This window comes from Callorhinus ursinus, unplaced genomic scaffold (assembly GCF_003265705.2).
Source record: "Callorhinus ursinus isolate GAN/ISIS: 27379988/994484 unplaced genomic scaffold, GSC_fseal_2.0 scaffold12, whole genome shotgun sequence".
Lineage (NCBI taxonomy): Eukaryota > Metazoa > Chordata > Mammalia > Carnivora > Otariidae > Callorhinus > Callorhinus ursinus.
This window is the reverse complement of record NW_027397074.1, coordinates 14,926,238-14,939,366: the sequence shown is the minus strand read 5'-3', so window position 1 is coordinate 14,939,366 and position 13,129 is coordinate 14,926,238. Positions and strand designations below refer to the sequence as shown.

Genomic DNA, 13,129 nt, shown 5'->3' with positions numbered 1-13,129 from the left:
CAATTGTTGGAGACACCAAGTGGGACCTACATTAATTAGGCAATACAGGCTGATGGTGCCTGCAACCTCCTTGCAGCTAGTAAACCTTAGGGTTCCCAGTTCACTTCACATAATTGTCTCTCTTCTTTGTCTTTGAGAGACTGCTTAAGGGCACTCAGCCCCACTTTTCCTGTTGTTCCATGCTGTAAACTGGATGGTGCTTTTTCACTCCATGGAATGACTGAGCAATGGCAATGGGAATGTTGGTGTTGGTGTTATTTGGGGCAGAAGCTGGGGCCATTCCCTGCTGTTTATTACAGATTTCTCAGTAAGTTTAAAGGGACTTACTTAAGGTTAGAACATCTGGTGGGTATGGTAGACCTAGTAGTTAATTAAATTTTAGGTACTTGGCAACAGTTTGAGAGGGGAACACTAATGCATTATCCTTCATAGAAGGTGACAGGGTGGCTCTGAAAAACAAATTATCATTAATATCCCTCCATCCTTCATATCTCTCGGGGTCTAAGGTATATTCTCTCCAGGCACCTCATTACCAGGCTGCATTATTGATCTTCTTCCATTGCCACAAAGTCAATTTTTCCCATTGCAGCTAAAACTTCATCTTATTTCCACTTATCCCCTTACTGACACCCAGACCTATGTACCAGAACATTCAAGTGCAAGAGGGACAAAGGCATTTAAAAAAACTTATGATGGAGACCAAATATGTCTTCTCTCTTTGTTTGTGTGGGCTACGGTAGGAGGTCTTGATGAGCTGTGTAGTCAACTAAGTGGTTATTATCCTTCTGATCTAGAATCATGACAATTCAATAAAGCAATACAGATGGTTACACTAGAATTATATTTGAATCTCCTAGACTTCCTTCTGGCAGAGCTACCACAAGACATCCTTCGGGTTGCTTTTGAGTAAAAAGGACACATCATGTCCATGAGTGGTCAGGGTAGAATTCTGGATTTTTATGTAAGTGTATATAACCATATATAAGTACGTATAACCTTAACCTTCTTACTGATAATTATGCATGACACAGCCAAGAGGAGATGATCCCTTTTTGGGGACAACCATGTTTAATAACTGAACGACCTTATTAAATGTGTGGACCAGGAGGAGGTAGGGTGGAGATAGAGTCAAATCTTTTTGATTCATTTTTGAGAAGGTCCTTGTCATACTCAATGATACCTTTCAACAGTATGAAGTATTGAAGGTCCACTGAACACCTCTACTCTCAGCCCATTTTCAGGTAGCTTTTGTGATATAAAGGGTACCATTGTTAGACTGCAAAAGATCCATAAAGTCACAAACATGAAACACATTTTTTTCAAGGGTCATAGTGGTGTGGCTAGAGTTAGTGGATCTGACTGGAATAGCAACCCCATAACGTGAACAGGTGTCAAAGGGTAAGGCACTATTGATAGCCCAAAGAAGTGATCAGAGGTGTGACCACATCACTTTGCCATGGAAAAACTTGTCAGTTTTTGGCATGAATCCCAAGTCTTGCATGCTTGGTAACTTCTGCATCTGAAAAAGAGTCCTTTACTTTGTGCCCAGTGTGTGATGGTGGATTCGTTGCTATGGCAGGCAGAAGGATGGGTCCATGCAGCATTTGTGTCAGTCTGTCTGATGCAGTCTCTGTCATGTGCTTAATTCTCTTCGATCTTTTCAGACCATGGGTCCTTAATGGAAGTATCTACATGAGTGACCCAGATTATTTGATCAGCTGAGATTTGTTTCTGGAATTTGTTGCCCCAGAGAGAAGTAACTGATGTGTCAGTCTATAGTTTTCCAAGTGGCAGACCAAATAGTTTGACTCTTGCCGATTGCTCAAGAGTTAGTGGTGATCTGATAAGGTTTATCAAGGCCACAGCTATGAGAATGGCTTTGGGTTCTGCCCACTAAGCCAAGCAATTTTGTAGGTTTTTAGTTATGCATACCTGGTACTGAGATGGGACAGCTACAGCAGCTGGTGGATACCCACTGGGTTTCAACTCAACCAAACCATCAGTGAACCAGGCCCAGGCATGACGTAGAATTTAGATGAACCAAGGACTGGAGCCAGTGGCTTCGTTTTTGGTGATGGGGTAAGGGATAAAGTTTCCCCAAAAGGGTATTCTGCCATTTTTTCATATGAGGTTGAGATGCTGCTGGCAGGACCAGCTGCATTCTTGAATATATCATTTGTATTTGACAAGGGAGGCTTATTAGGTCTTTGCCACCTTGCTGACCCACCATGAATGTGACTATCAGGCTGTAGAATCACAAGATGCACATGGCAATGGCTTTCAGTTTTGACAAGAACTCAGTAATAAGCTAATAGCTGCTTTTCAGAAGAGCCCTACCTGGTAGCCATATCAAGGTGATGAATCTAAAATCCCCAAAGGTGCCTCTGTGTGAAGGCTCCTTCCCATTGCCAAGTCTCTAATTGGCAGAATCATTAATCACCGAGAATTCTATCACAAAGTGGTCATTAGGGCTGTGAGGCCACAAAGGTGGAGAACGTGATTCAACTTGCTGGACAGTTTTTAACGTAGCCTGTTAGTTTGGGCCCACCTCAAAAGATACTACTTGGTAGGTTAGCTGATGTCAAAGAGCAGGTAGCATATTCAAGTGAGGCCATGCTGTCTCCAATAGCGAAGAGTCTAGTCAAGTGCTGGACTGTTTTTCCATGACTGGCAGATAGGGTGAGCATTGCAACTATGATCACATAGTCTCAAGAAACTTTACTTACTTAGTTTCCTGAATTTTGTGGTGGTTTATCAGCCATCTTTGTTGGCAGAAGTCTGACAATACAGGCAATGCTGTTGAGATTGAGGCTTTTGATTTGACACCGACATTGCATCATTTATGTTGTGACACCTTTCGGCATCAGCAGGTAGAGAAACTTGTGTGTAATCCTGACACAGAGATTTGTTGCAGATGGCAGAGGGATTAGGAACCCTTGCAATGCCCTTCTAGCTCTCCTCTCTGTGGGACTGCTCTTGACCATGGGAATCTCTTCTGGTACTTAGCAGATGCGGAGATATACCCATGTACCATCAAGTCCTGTGGATTTTCGGATGTAGAAGCAACAACAGCAGCATCTTGGATAGTCCTGCAGAACCCCTCACACAAGGTCACATTATCTTAGCTTCCCTGCTGAGAACCTTGCTTAAACCCCATTAGTGGAATTTACACGTCCCTCTCCTATCACAGGTTCTGGTAGGATGCTGACTTTGGTGCCTGCAATGAAGAGTCTTAAATGTTTGAATCCTTCCCCTCCTCAAGACTCCCAAGCCAACTCAGGTGGTTGTGCCTGGCCTTCAGGCCCTCTTGGTGACAGGAAAACTAATCACCTTTCCCCGGAAAGCAGCCAAAGTCAAGATAGATGGGGAGGAAGAGGTTAAGGAGGTAGAGAAAGACACTTTCTGTGACAGCAAGCAAACGCATTTGCTTTTGCTTTTAAGCAGCATAGCAGTTACTCAAGCAAACTTCCGGTGTTTTCGTCCACCTAAAATCCTATGTTGAATAGCAAGGTTATCATTCCCGACATCATCTATTTCAGCTTTGGGACTCCTTCTTGTCTCAGTCCAGCCAGATTGATTTCGGGCTGAGGCTAGAAGTGTGTTGTCTTTTTGTTGATTTAGGCTTATGTTGATTTTGCATATTGGGGCCTTTTTTAAAAAAAAAAAAGGGAATCCACCTTACTTCTTGCTCCATTTTCATAAATCTAAATTATTGCCTGGTTTTAAAATAAAGAATAGGGGAAGTTTCCAGGCTAGGGCTGATCATATTAACCTATTAAGATTCCTTTGGGTCAGTTTATCATTCTGCAGTGACTTTCCACATTGTACACCTAATCTGGGGCAGTAAGAGCCCCAGTGCTAGTCATTCCCTCACTAGGTTTTTCTGTGGGAATTCCTCAGGGAAATCTGCTAAAGAAGGCCAATCTGTTACTGCAGATGGGACTCACTACAAAATCTCTTGAGACCTTTTTGAACACACCCAAAGTTGGCGTGACAGAGTGCAAGAGGTATTTAGCGCTAGGATGGCCTAGCTGTTGCCATTCTTAATGATCATTGATTCCTGCCACCTTATGTCCAAAGAGAATCAGCAAAAATTTTAACAGTTCACCTAATTTTGGCCCATAAGTGATTTCTATTTTTTCTTTAATGGTCATTGTCGGTGCATGTCTCTGTAACCTCTGTCTGAAAGGGGGTGAAACCTTTTCCTATCAGGGTGCATTTTAATACTCCTTGTTACCAAGGGGCACACCTGCAGCTGATTGCCTGATTGGTGAGGAAGTCCTCTTGCTCAGAGGAGAATTAACATCCAGGCCACCATGCAGGCAGCTGAACGATGAACTCTTGGAACCACTTCCCAAAATTCAGCCTACAACCACCTCCCTGGCTCCTTTCCACTTCCAGGCAGTGAAGTGGAGAACTTTAATTGCCTTGTGGATCATACAGTTTGCTCACCATGTTTGTTGCTAATTCTCATGGACTTTGCTCAAATCTTGTTAACCAGTTTGTGAGGCTGTCATCCTTATTCTTCTAGAAAGACACCTGTCTGTCAGTTTCCCATCTCATCAGCAAAACAGTGAAGAACTACGAAGGTTATGATATTGCAATATACTTACTAGCCACCAAATTAGCCTGCCGTAGTTTCACGGACATTTTGAAGAAAGGAGTCTCCTGGGTCAGAAACAAAACAAGCCTATTATTCACAGCAGTAGCAGTGGCCAAAATGACAGTGTTTCTCTTGCTTCCTCAAGCCCCACTTCCCACAGAGTGAGGTGGCTTAGGTGATACACAGTGTGTTATACTGTAGAACAGGAGCCCTTAGCTTGGGGAATCTGAATCTCCCCTAACAGTGAGGAAGCAAGTCTGCCATTTGCTCCACAGGAGGAGAGAGTATCAGGGCTGCAAGCAAACTTTGCTTGTGTTCTTTGAAGGCTCTTTGTAATATAAACAGCTTTGAGAAGATTGTGTACCATAAAGGACAATTAACGTCTTCCTTAGAAGACTTGCAGAAACACAAGAGACCCGTGGAGAATGATCGCTCATCGTCAGTATATGTAGACTTCTCTTACCTGATTTGATCTTATGAGTCCCTCTTTGTAAGGGCATTGTCTTATAATGGAGGAAGCAGTCAGGTGCCAGGTAGGATTTTGAGGAGAAAGTGACCTCTAAGCTGAATGAAAAGAAAAAGTGGGAATTGCAAGTATTTTTTTTTTTAAGATTTTTATTTATTTGACACAGAGAGAGAGCACAAGCAGGGGGAGTGGCAGGAAGAGGGAGAGGGAGAAGCAGGCTTCCCGCCGAGCAGGGAGCCCGATGCGGGACTCGATCCCAGGACCCCAGGATCATGACCTGAGCCGAAGGCAGACGCCTAACCGACTGAGCCCCCCAGACACCTCGGGAATTACAAGTATTAATAAACTTTGAAGTCTTTCTCATATTGCAGTACCTCCTTTGTTATTTTATGGCCAGAGAATTGAAAGCTTGAAAGATTACTGAAAACAGTCACAGGAAACATGGAGGATAAAGTCTTTCTCCCTCTTTTTGTTTTGAATAGCAATTTTAATTGCCATAATGATTAAAAAAATCATTTAAATGAAAATTTAAAAAACTCTGGAAAAGTAGAAGAATTGTACAACGGTACAGCCACATACCCACTGCCTAAATTTTACTATATTTGATTTATTACCTATCTTTCTAAATCTCTCTCTCTCTCTGTTCATTTACAAATAAATCCTTTTTGATGCATTTCAAAGCAAGCTGCAGGATTCAGTGCATTTCACGCCTAAACACTTCAGGATATGTATAACTGATGAGAGAATTCAATATTTTCAGTTTTTTTCTAAGGGACATTGTTTACATAGAGTGAAATGCACACATAATAAGTATGCAACTTGATGAACCCTTGGGAAGTGCATATATTTGTGTCACCCCAAATCCTATCAAAAAATAGAATATTAAGCTCACTCCTGAAAGTAGACTCATGTCCTTTTGCCTGCAATTGATCCCCACCCTCAACCCTCAGAGGAAACTACTGTAGTAATCTTTTTAAACTGTAGTTTTGTCTGTTTTAGAACTTCATCTAACTGTAACTACACAGTGTATAGTATTTTGTGTAAGATTTCTTTCACTCAGGAAAAGGTTTTCGAGATTTATCTACCCTGTGTTAATCAGTGGTAGATTTCTTTTTATTCGGGGTTAACATTCTGTTGTATGGATATGCCAAAATTTGTTTAGCCATTCTCTTATTGATGAGTACTTGGGCTATTTTTAATATTTAGCTATGCATGAAACTGCTATTAATACCATCGGACAAGTCTTACTGTGTGTCCCATTTAAAAATTTTGTTATGCCTGGCTCTGTGGAGCAAAAATGGTTGTAAGTTTCTTAACTGTTCTGTCATTTAAGATTTGCTTTATCTTATATATGCTTACTCCTGTCCTAAAGGTTAGAACTCATTTGGTATTTTCCTCCCAATCCATTGGACTTACGAGGTTTTATTTATGGGTTGACTTTTCTTGACTTTTTTCAGCAACTTTAAAAATGTATCTTCAGGGTTTTTTGTTTGTTTTCTTTTCTTTGTTCGTTCTACCATCATTCATGGGATACTATCTGATAGACACTCTGCCCGGTTTTGGTGCTATGTCAAATTAGATAGTTTCTTATGTCAGAGACTATCTAGTTTATTGGGACATGGCACATGCACATCATTCACAGGCACTTACCAAAATCCATTGTGACAAGAGCATAGAGAAGGGAGTGCAATAAGGTAGTGACAGGTAAGGAGAAGCTTCTGGGAAAAGTTGGCTTTTGAGTAAATTCTTGAATTTAGAACTCAGACTATGGCATCTTTATTTAATGTTTGAGTACACTGATACCTAGAGAGGTTCTGCTATTTGTCTAAGAGAGGGTTAGGTAGGAGTTAAAAACCCATCTCCTGAGTTCCAATCCAGTGTTTTCCTTTCTGAAATGTGGCATTTCAATACATTTGCATAAGCATTGACAGCCTACCATGTACTAGGCCTGGAGTAAAGTTTTGGGAATTTAAAAAATGAATAAGCTACGATTCTTGTCATCCATAAGTCTCAGTTAGTGGTGCTAAGTACACACACACACACACACACACACACACACACACACGTGTAAGAACATGTATATCCCACCATCTCAATAATAGCAAAATCCCATGTGAACAAAGAGAACACAGCATCTAAAGCCCTATGACGCTAACATGATTTTATAAAGTGTTTTCAGTGTTTTCTTTCAAATCGTACCTTGAGGATCACCAACAGGCTTCTGCCTCTCCCCTCAGGAACATATTGAATCAAATCTTCTCAAGGAAAGACCATAAAAATCTCAGATTTCCTTTTTAGTTTACTGCTGGTATCCTAAAGCTCTTTCCCATGATACAGTGCAAGCTCCTTGAGGACAGACATTTTGTATATCCCTAAAGTCTAGTCCTGTTCCTGCAGTGCATTGGGGCTTAGTAAACACTGGAATTATCAATGGTTATTTCAATGAAGTGAGGTCTGGTCATCATGAGGCTCCAGGCAAACTTCTTCAGAGTGATGGCGTGCGAGCACTGAGGAGATGCACGGTCTGCCCTCGTGGGGGCATGTCATCTCAGCGCAGACAAGGAAAAGGGAGACAGTGGTGTTCACATGGTGACGTTTTTCCTATACTCCTTTCCCTGTAGCCCGAAAGCTCGTCTGAGGTCTTGGATTTCTCCACTCAAATGAGAGAAAGACAAAAGTGGCCTTATTCTTTCTGACAGATACTCAGGGTCTGCTCACTTTTATTTTCTCATTTCACTTCTCTACTTCAGACACGCATCTGTTTGCACCTAGGATTGGTCCGCCTATTTCCTTTATTTTAAAAACAACCCTAGTTCTCTTCATTGTTACTCTCTTTGAAAGCATAGTACCCCCCCCCCCAGTTCAGCAGACTCCACAGAAAGTTTTTTCTGACTTTCACAGTGAAACCTGGGAGAATTCTCTTAATTCTCTTTTTCCCCATTAAAGAAGTGCTTATTTTAATAGGCTGCATTTTGAATGTAATATGTAACAAAAGCCAGCAATGATGTATCTGAGTTAAAATTTTGATTTGTTATCTAAGATGACTTGTTTTTAATATCTTTGGAAGGTGTATACCCAAAAGGTTTTCCTAAAACATGTCAGGGAACCCAAATGATCTTATGTCTTACTGGGGTCCTCCTTATTTATTTCTGCTCTCCTTCTTACTATGTATCCTATGTTATCTTGCAAATATGTAGCTTCTGTCAGACCTCTTTTGTCCAAAATTCTTATGGCAAGGTCATCTGTTTCAGCACCTAGGTCAGATGTCCCCTTAAGAAGGGTCTGGTCTCAGTGGTTTCTTCACAAAAATTTGTGAAGCTCTTATTTTTTGGTATCTGTTGCGATCATGTGTTAGCTTCTATTTTGGATTGTCTGTCTTATCTCCTGGATGTCAAAAGCATCCTTCAGGGTGGGCACACTATCTGTTTTATATCTGCCACTCTCCTTTAAATGTAAAATCCTAATCACACCTGGCATGTATGTAGATTAAAATGATTTCCAGAACTTTCCTTCTGGACACATAAGATCCTAAAATCTTAGTGGAATTTGAATGAGTTCATTTTGTTTCAATTTTTTTTTCTTCATAGGAAAAAGAAGACCATTTTGAATCTGTTCAACTGAAATCCTCAAGATCCCCAAATATATGAAAAGACAGTGCTGTAGCCTTCAGACTAATGAACAAAGAAACCTGATCTCTAGTTCTACAGGACCGTAGCTTAGATTCTGTCTTTGTATCCCGGCACATTGGTGATCTCACAGAGGAGGGCCATGCCGCTGAAAAGGGAAGGAGGTTGAAACGTTTGATTGCCTTATCACATGGTCAAGTATTTTGCCAAAAATAGGAAAGCAAATGGCTTGGGTCTCAACTGAAGATGAAGCTCAACTCAGGAAGAGATTTATCTGTAAATAGACATAACTGAAACCCAAGGTTAAGCCCACCAGTGCACTGCTGATGCATGCCATATAATTAATGGGTAACTTTTATTCTTTATAACTTCTACATAAAAAGCGTGCTTTGGAGGGCAGATGTGAGCATATGCATTGTGATTCTATTTATGTCTTTTCTTTGTTTATAGTTTGGGAGAAGATTGGAAAAATTTTAAGGTATAGTTTTTTCCCATTATTTATTTTCCTGACAGACCTTAAAACATCTTTTCTATTAAAAAATGATGAACAAAGAAAGACAATAAATTTTTCATTTTTCCATAGGGTCTTTCTTGATTTCAGAAGCCTAAGTAAGCAGTAACTTTTCAGGAAGAATAAACATGTAAACATGTGCTTGGGTTACCTAAACTTACATTCGCCTTTGAAATTTCATCCTTGTTGGAACTGGTAAGAAGGGCTTGACTGAAAGAGTTGAAGGAGTATTAAAAAAAAAAAAAGCAAAGAGAATCCTGTCATTCCATTAAAACAAACAAGCTCATGGTATTGTGGAAACCAAATGGCTTAAGACCATTTATGTAATACTTGAAGTATAATTTCAAATGAGTGAGAAAGCTTGTTTATCAAATCATGTGCAAAATCAAGAAGAAGAAAGTGGGATGGCTTGTGTATAACTACACATAACAGTGCAAAGGTATTGGGATAATTTCATGGTTTGCAGAAAATCAGTGGGATATTGGCCCTATGTCAAGCGTCAAAGTTATATGGTTATTTTTCTGCTAAGACATTGAGGATTATGACTTCCATAGAAGTTTTTCTTTTTGAGTATATAAGGCAGGAATTCAATTTTGGGAAATTGCGTCTAATTGTATTCATAATAAGAATGTGGTTGTACCATAAGTAGTTAGGAAATACATGTTGTTCTTATCTCAAAAGTGATCCAGGTGATGGTGATACTTCCTCTGACGGATGGATTACCAGAATTAGCACGACTTGAATATTACCTGTTGAAAGAAGTTTCAATGAAGTTGGATCTGACTAATTGTGTGTAAACATTTATTGTTTCAGAACTGGGAAAGAGGGGAGTTTACTGACCACTGATGATCTAAGGTCCTCTGGTTTGCTTTCAATAAACAGTAATCTTTGTAGAACTTAATCTAGATTTTTTTAAAAAGATGGGTGATTGCCTGAGAGGCAGGCCATAAGGGCAGGGTCTGTGAGAGTTTTGTCCCAAGTCTTTCAATGAGGTATGACTTGTAACATTTGATCGGCAGGTAATGTCTTCACTTTTATGGAAAGTGGGAGAAAAATAAATAATTGCAGTTATTCCTCTGGTGGGTAAGACACCGAACCATCCTGTTATCGTTGAATGAGTGTTCCTTTTGTGTACATCTTTGCTGTGGGATTCATGAGTATAGGTGAGGTTGCCATGGTTTTATTGTTTGTCGTGAAATTCAGGGAGGGCATCACTTAGCATCAGCTTTTTTTCACGTTCAGTTTCTTAAATCTTGTTTTTTAATTAGGAATTATTACAAGAAATTATTTTGGCATTGCTCACATTTATCCTGGTAACTGTGCTCTGATGAGCCTTTCCCCCTCTTGATCAAAATTTAAACAGAAGAGTGACAGTACATTGGAGATGCACCTTTTCAGAGGAGCCCTGGCAAAGGTGTCCAGGCTGGACAGAGTCAGGAGGTTGCACATAGTCACCTGTCACCTCTTCATCTTCGGCTGTGTTCCACGTGTATATACCAAGCCATAGAGATAATTGGGAGTTGCTCCCAGGTGGCTTCTTTCTTCTCCTGTCACTGGACTAAAATCTCTGACATGTCAAAAAATGCCTTAAATTTTAATGAACTCTCTGAAAATGTAGTTGGTATTGAAGAATTTATTTTATTTCTAATTTTAGATATAAAATAGATTTTGTCAGCTCAGTCCCATCTTTGGAAAGGAGCTGCCTTTCCCCTTTCCCCAGTGATTTGTCATTTTATTCTGAGCACTGAAGGAGTATGACAGAAAGAATATCAGGAAAATATTCAGACCAATCTACACTATGAAATTCACTGTAATTTTATGTCTTGCCTTTGCAGAGCTTAGTGGAATGTTTAAAGGCATAAACAAATTAATCATGTTTCTGTGACTTTTAGTAGACGTTTGTTGTTTCTTTCCCCTCATATATGGTAGAAGAAGTTATAGGTTATTTTTCTAAAAGGCACAGGTTTTGAAGCCTGAAATACTACATTAAGTCCATTGTTGCCTATAATATCTCCTAGCGCTCTGTCAAAACATATTTAAATCAGTTTTCCACTGGATGAGACCATGTCATCTGGGATAAATTACATCATGCCATTTAACAATGTTGAGCAATTTGATATGTGTCTGCTAGATTTAAAAGACTGAATTTTATTCTTGTTGACTTTTCCCCTTTTTGGTTACTAGTAAATCAAGCCCTTTCCAGGATTAGAAATGTTTCATAGTATTTTTGTGTAGAGTTTTGTGATTATTTTCTTCACAAGGAGAAAAGATGGTTTAATGGTTATATGGAATAATTGCTTGGGTCTAATCATTTATGAACCAGAGTGTCCAGATTCCCAGTTAATGGGTCATGATTGTGATTCTTCCAGACCAATTGGGTCAACTGTCATTTGACGTCTGTCAATAGAACTACTTCCTGTGGCTCATGGTCATTCCTAATAGAAGGCTAATGTGCCGATCGTTTCTCTCTTCCTCATGAAAGTAAATTTCCTGGAAGTTGGGGTAGGAAGATGACTTCACTGGCAAGGTTAAAGTCAGTGTATTGCTCACATTTATCTTTTTTGAACAGAAGATATGTAGAGTAGGTCTTCCTCTTGAGAGAAATTAAAATATCCTCACATCTCTTTTATCATAACTATGGATGTTATCTCATATTTACAGGATGAAGCCCTAAATTCAGGTTGCCCTAAAGAAAAGGTCCCAATGAACCAAGAGAGACTATGGACTCTGAGAAACAAACTGAGAGTTCTAGAGGGGAGAGGGGTGGGGGGATGGGTTAGCCTGGTGATGGGTATTAAAGAGGGCACATTCTGCATGGAGCACTGGGTGTTATAGGCAAACAATGAATCATGGAACACTACATCAAAAACTGATGATGTAATGTATGGTGATTAACATAACATAATAATAATAAAAAAAAGAAAAGGTCCCAAGATGAGTAAACTTAAAAAAAAAACAAACCAACAACAACAAAAAAAAAACACCTGTTGTATTCATTGGATGCTAAAATGGATTTCATCCTCACATTGCCTGGCCAGAGATGACACTCTTGCTGGATTTTATTTCTTTTAGCTTAATATTTTCAGATGAGTTTATTTTAGGATCATAAATGAAGTAAAACTTCAAGATGGGGACAAGTAATTGAAAATTGATAACACTATTGCAGTGGATATTGATGCTACCATCACAATTGATATTACTCTTGCAGTTGTCTAGGTCAGAGACCAGCCAACTTTTGCTGTAAAGGATCGGGTAGTAAATATTTTCAGCCTTGCAGGACATGTGGTCTCTGTTGCAACTCTGTAGCATGAAAGCAGCCACAGACAACATGTGAACAGATGGCGTGGCTGCATTCAAATAAAACTTTATTTATGTACACGGAAATTTGAGTGTCATTTAAATTTCACCTGTCATGACGTATTCTTCTTTGATTCTTTTCTCACCTATTTAAAAATGTAGAAGCATTCTTGGCTCCCAGGCCTTAAAAAAACAGGTACTGGACTAGGATTTGGTCTTCAAGCTATGGTTTGCCGACCAGTAGTTTTAATTGCTGCCACCCATGAGCAAAACTATTCAGGAGAATCTGCATACAGATTCTCGGCCCATTAGGTGGTTACCACCTCAAAATTTTCTCAAGTCTCTAGAGATGTTCAGGAAGAAAATAACCCATCACCTTCCCTTGATGAGAGCATGCTTGAGCAGAGGGAGGGGCAGAGGGACAAGCAGACTCCCACTGAACTCAGAGCCCGACACGGGGCTCGATCTCACAACCATGAGATCATGACCTGAGCTGAAATCAGGAGTCGGATGCTTAACCAACTGAGCCACCCAGGCTCAATCACCCACACAAAGGCAAAGCCAGATACTCTTCTGCATTCCTCTTGTAGTTTTGGGACTCACTTCTCAGTATTGATTAGCAAATG

General features: G+C 39.9%; 1 protein-coding gene across 2 annotated transcripts in view; it reads left to right on the top strand.

Annotated features, from left to right (window-relative positions):
* The window catches only part of ELAPOR2 (endosome-lysosome associated apoptosis and autophagy regulator family member 2), a 186,313-nt gene extending 173,741 nt beyond the window's left edge, over positions 1 to 12,572 (top strand). For both annotated transcript variants that reach the window (XM_073898735.1, XM_025873257.2), the window contains exon 22: positions 8,657 to 12,572. In XM_073898735.1, the coding sequence (XP_073754836.1) occupies positions 8,657 to 8,716 (60 nt within the window). In that variant the 3' untranslated portion in view covers positions 8,717 to 12,572. The remainder of the gene's footprint in view (positions 1 to 8,656) is intronic.
* The last annotated feature ends 557 nt before the right edge of the window (positions 12,573 to 13,129 follow it).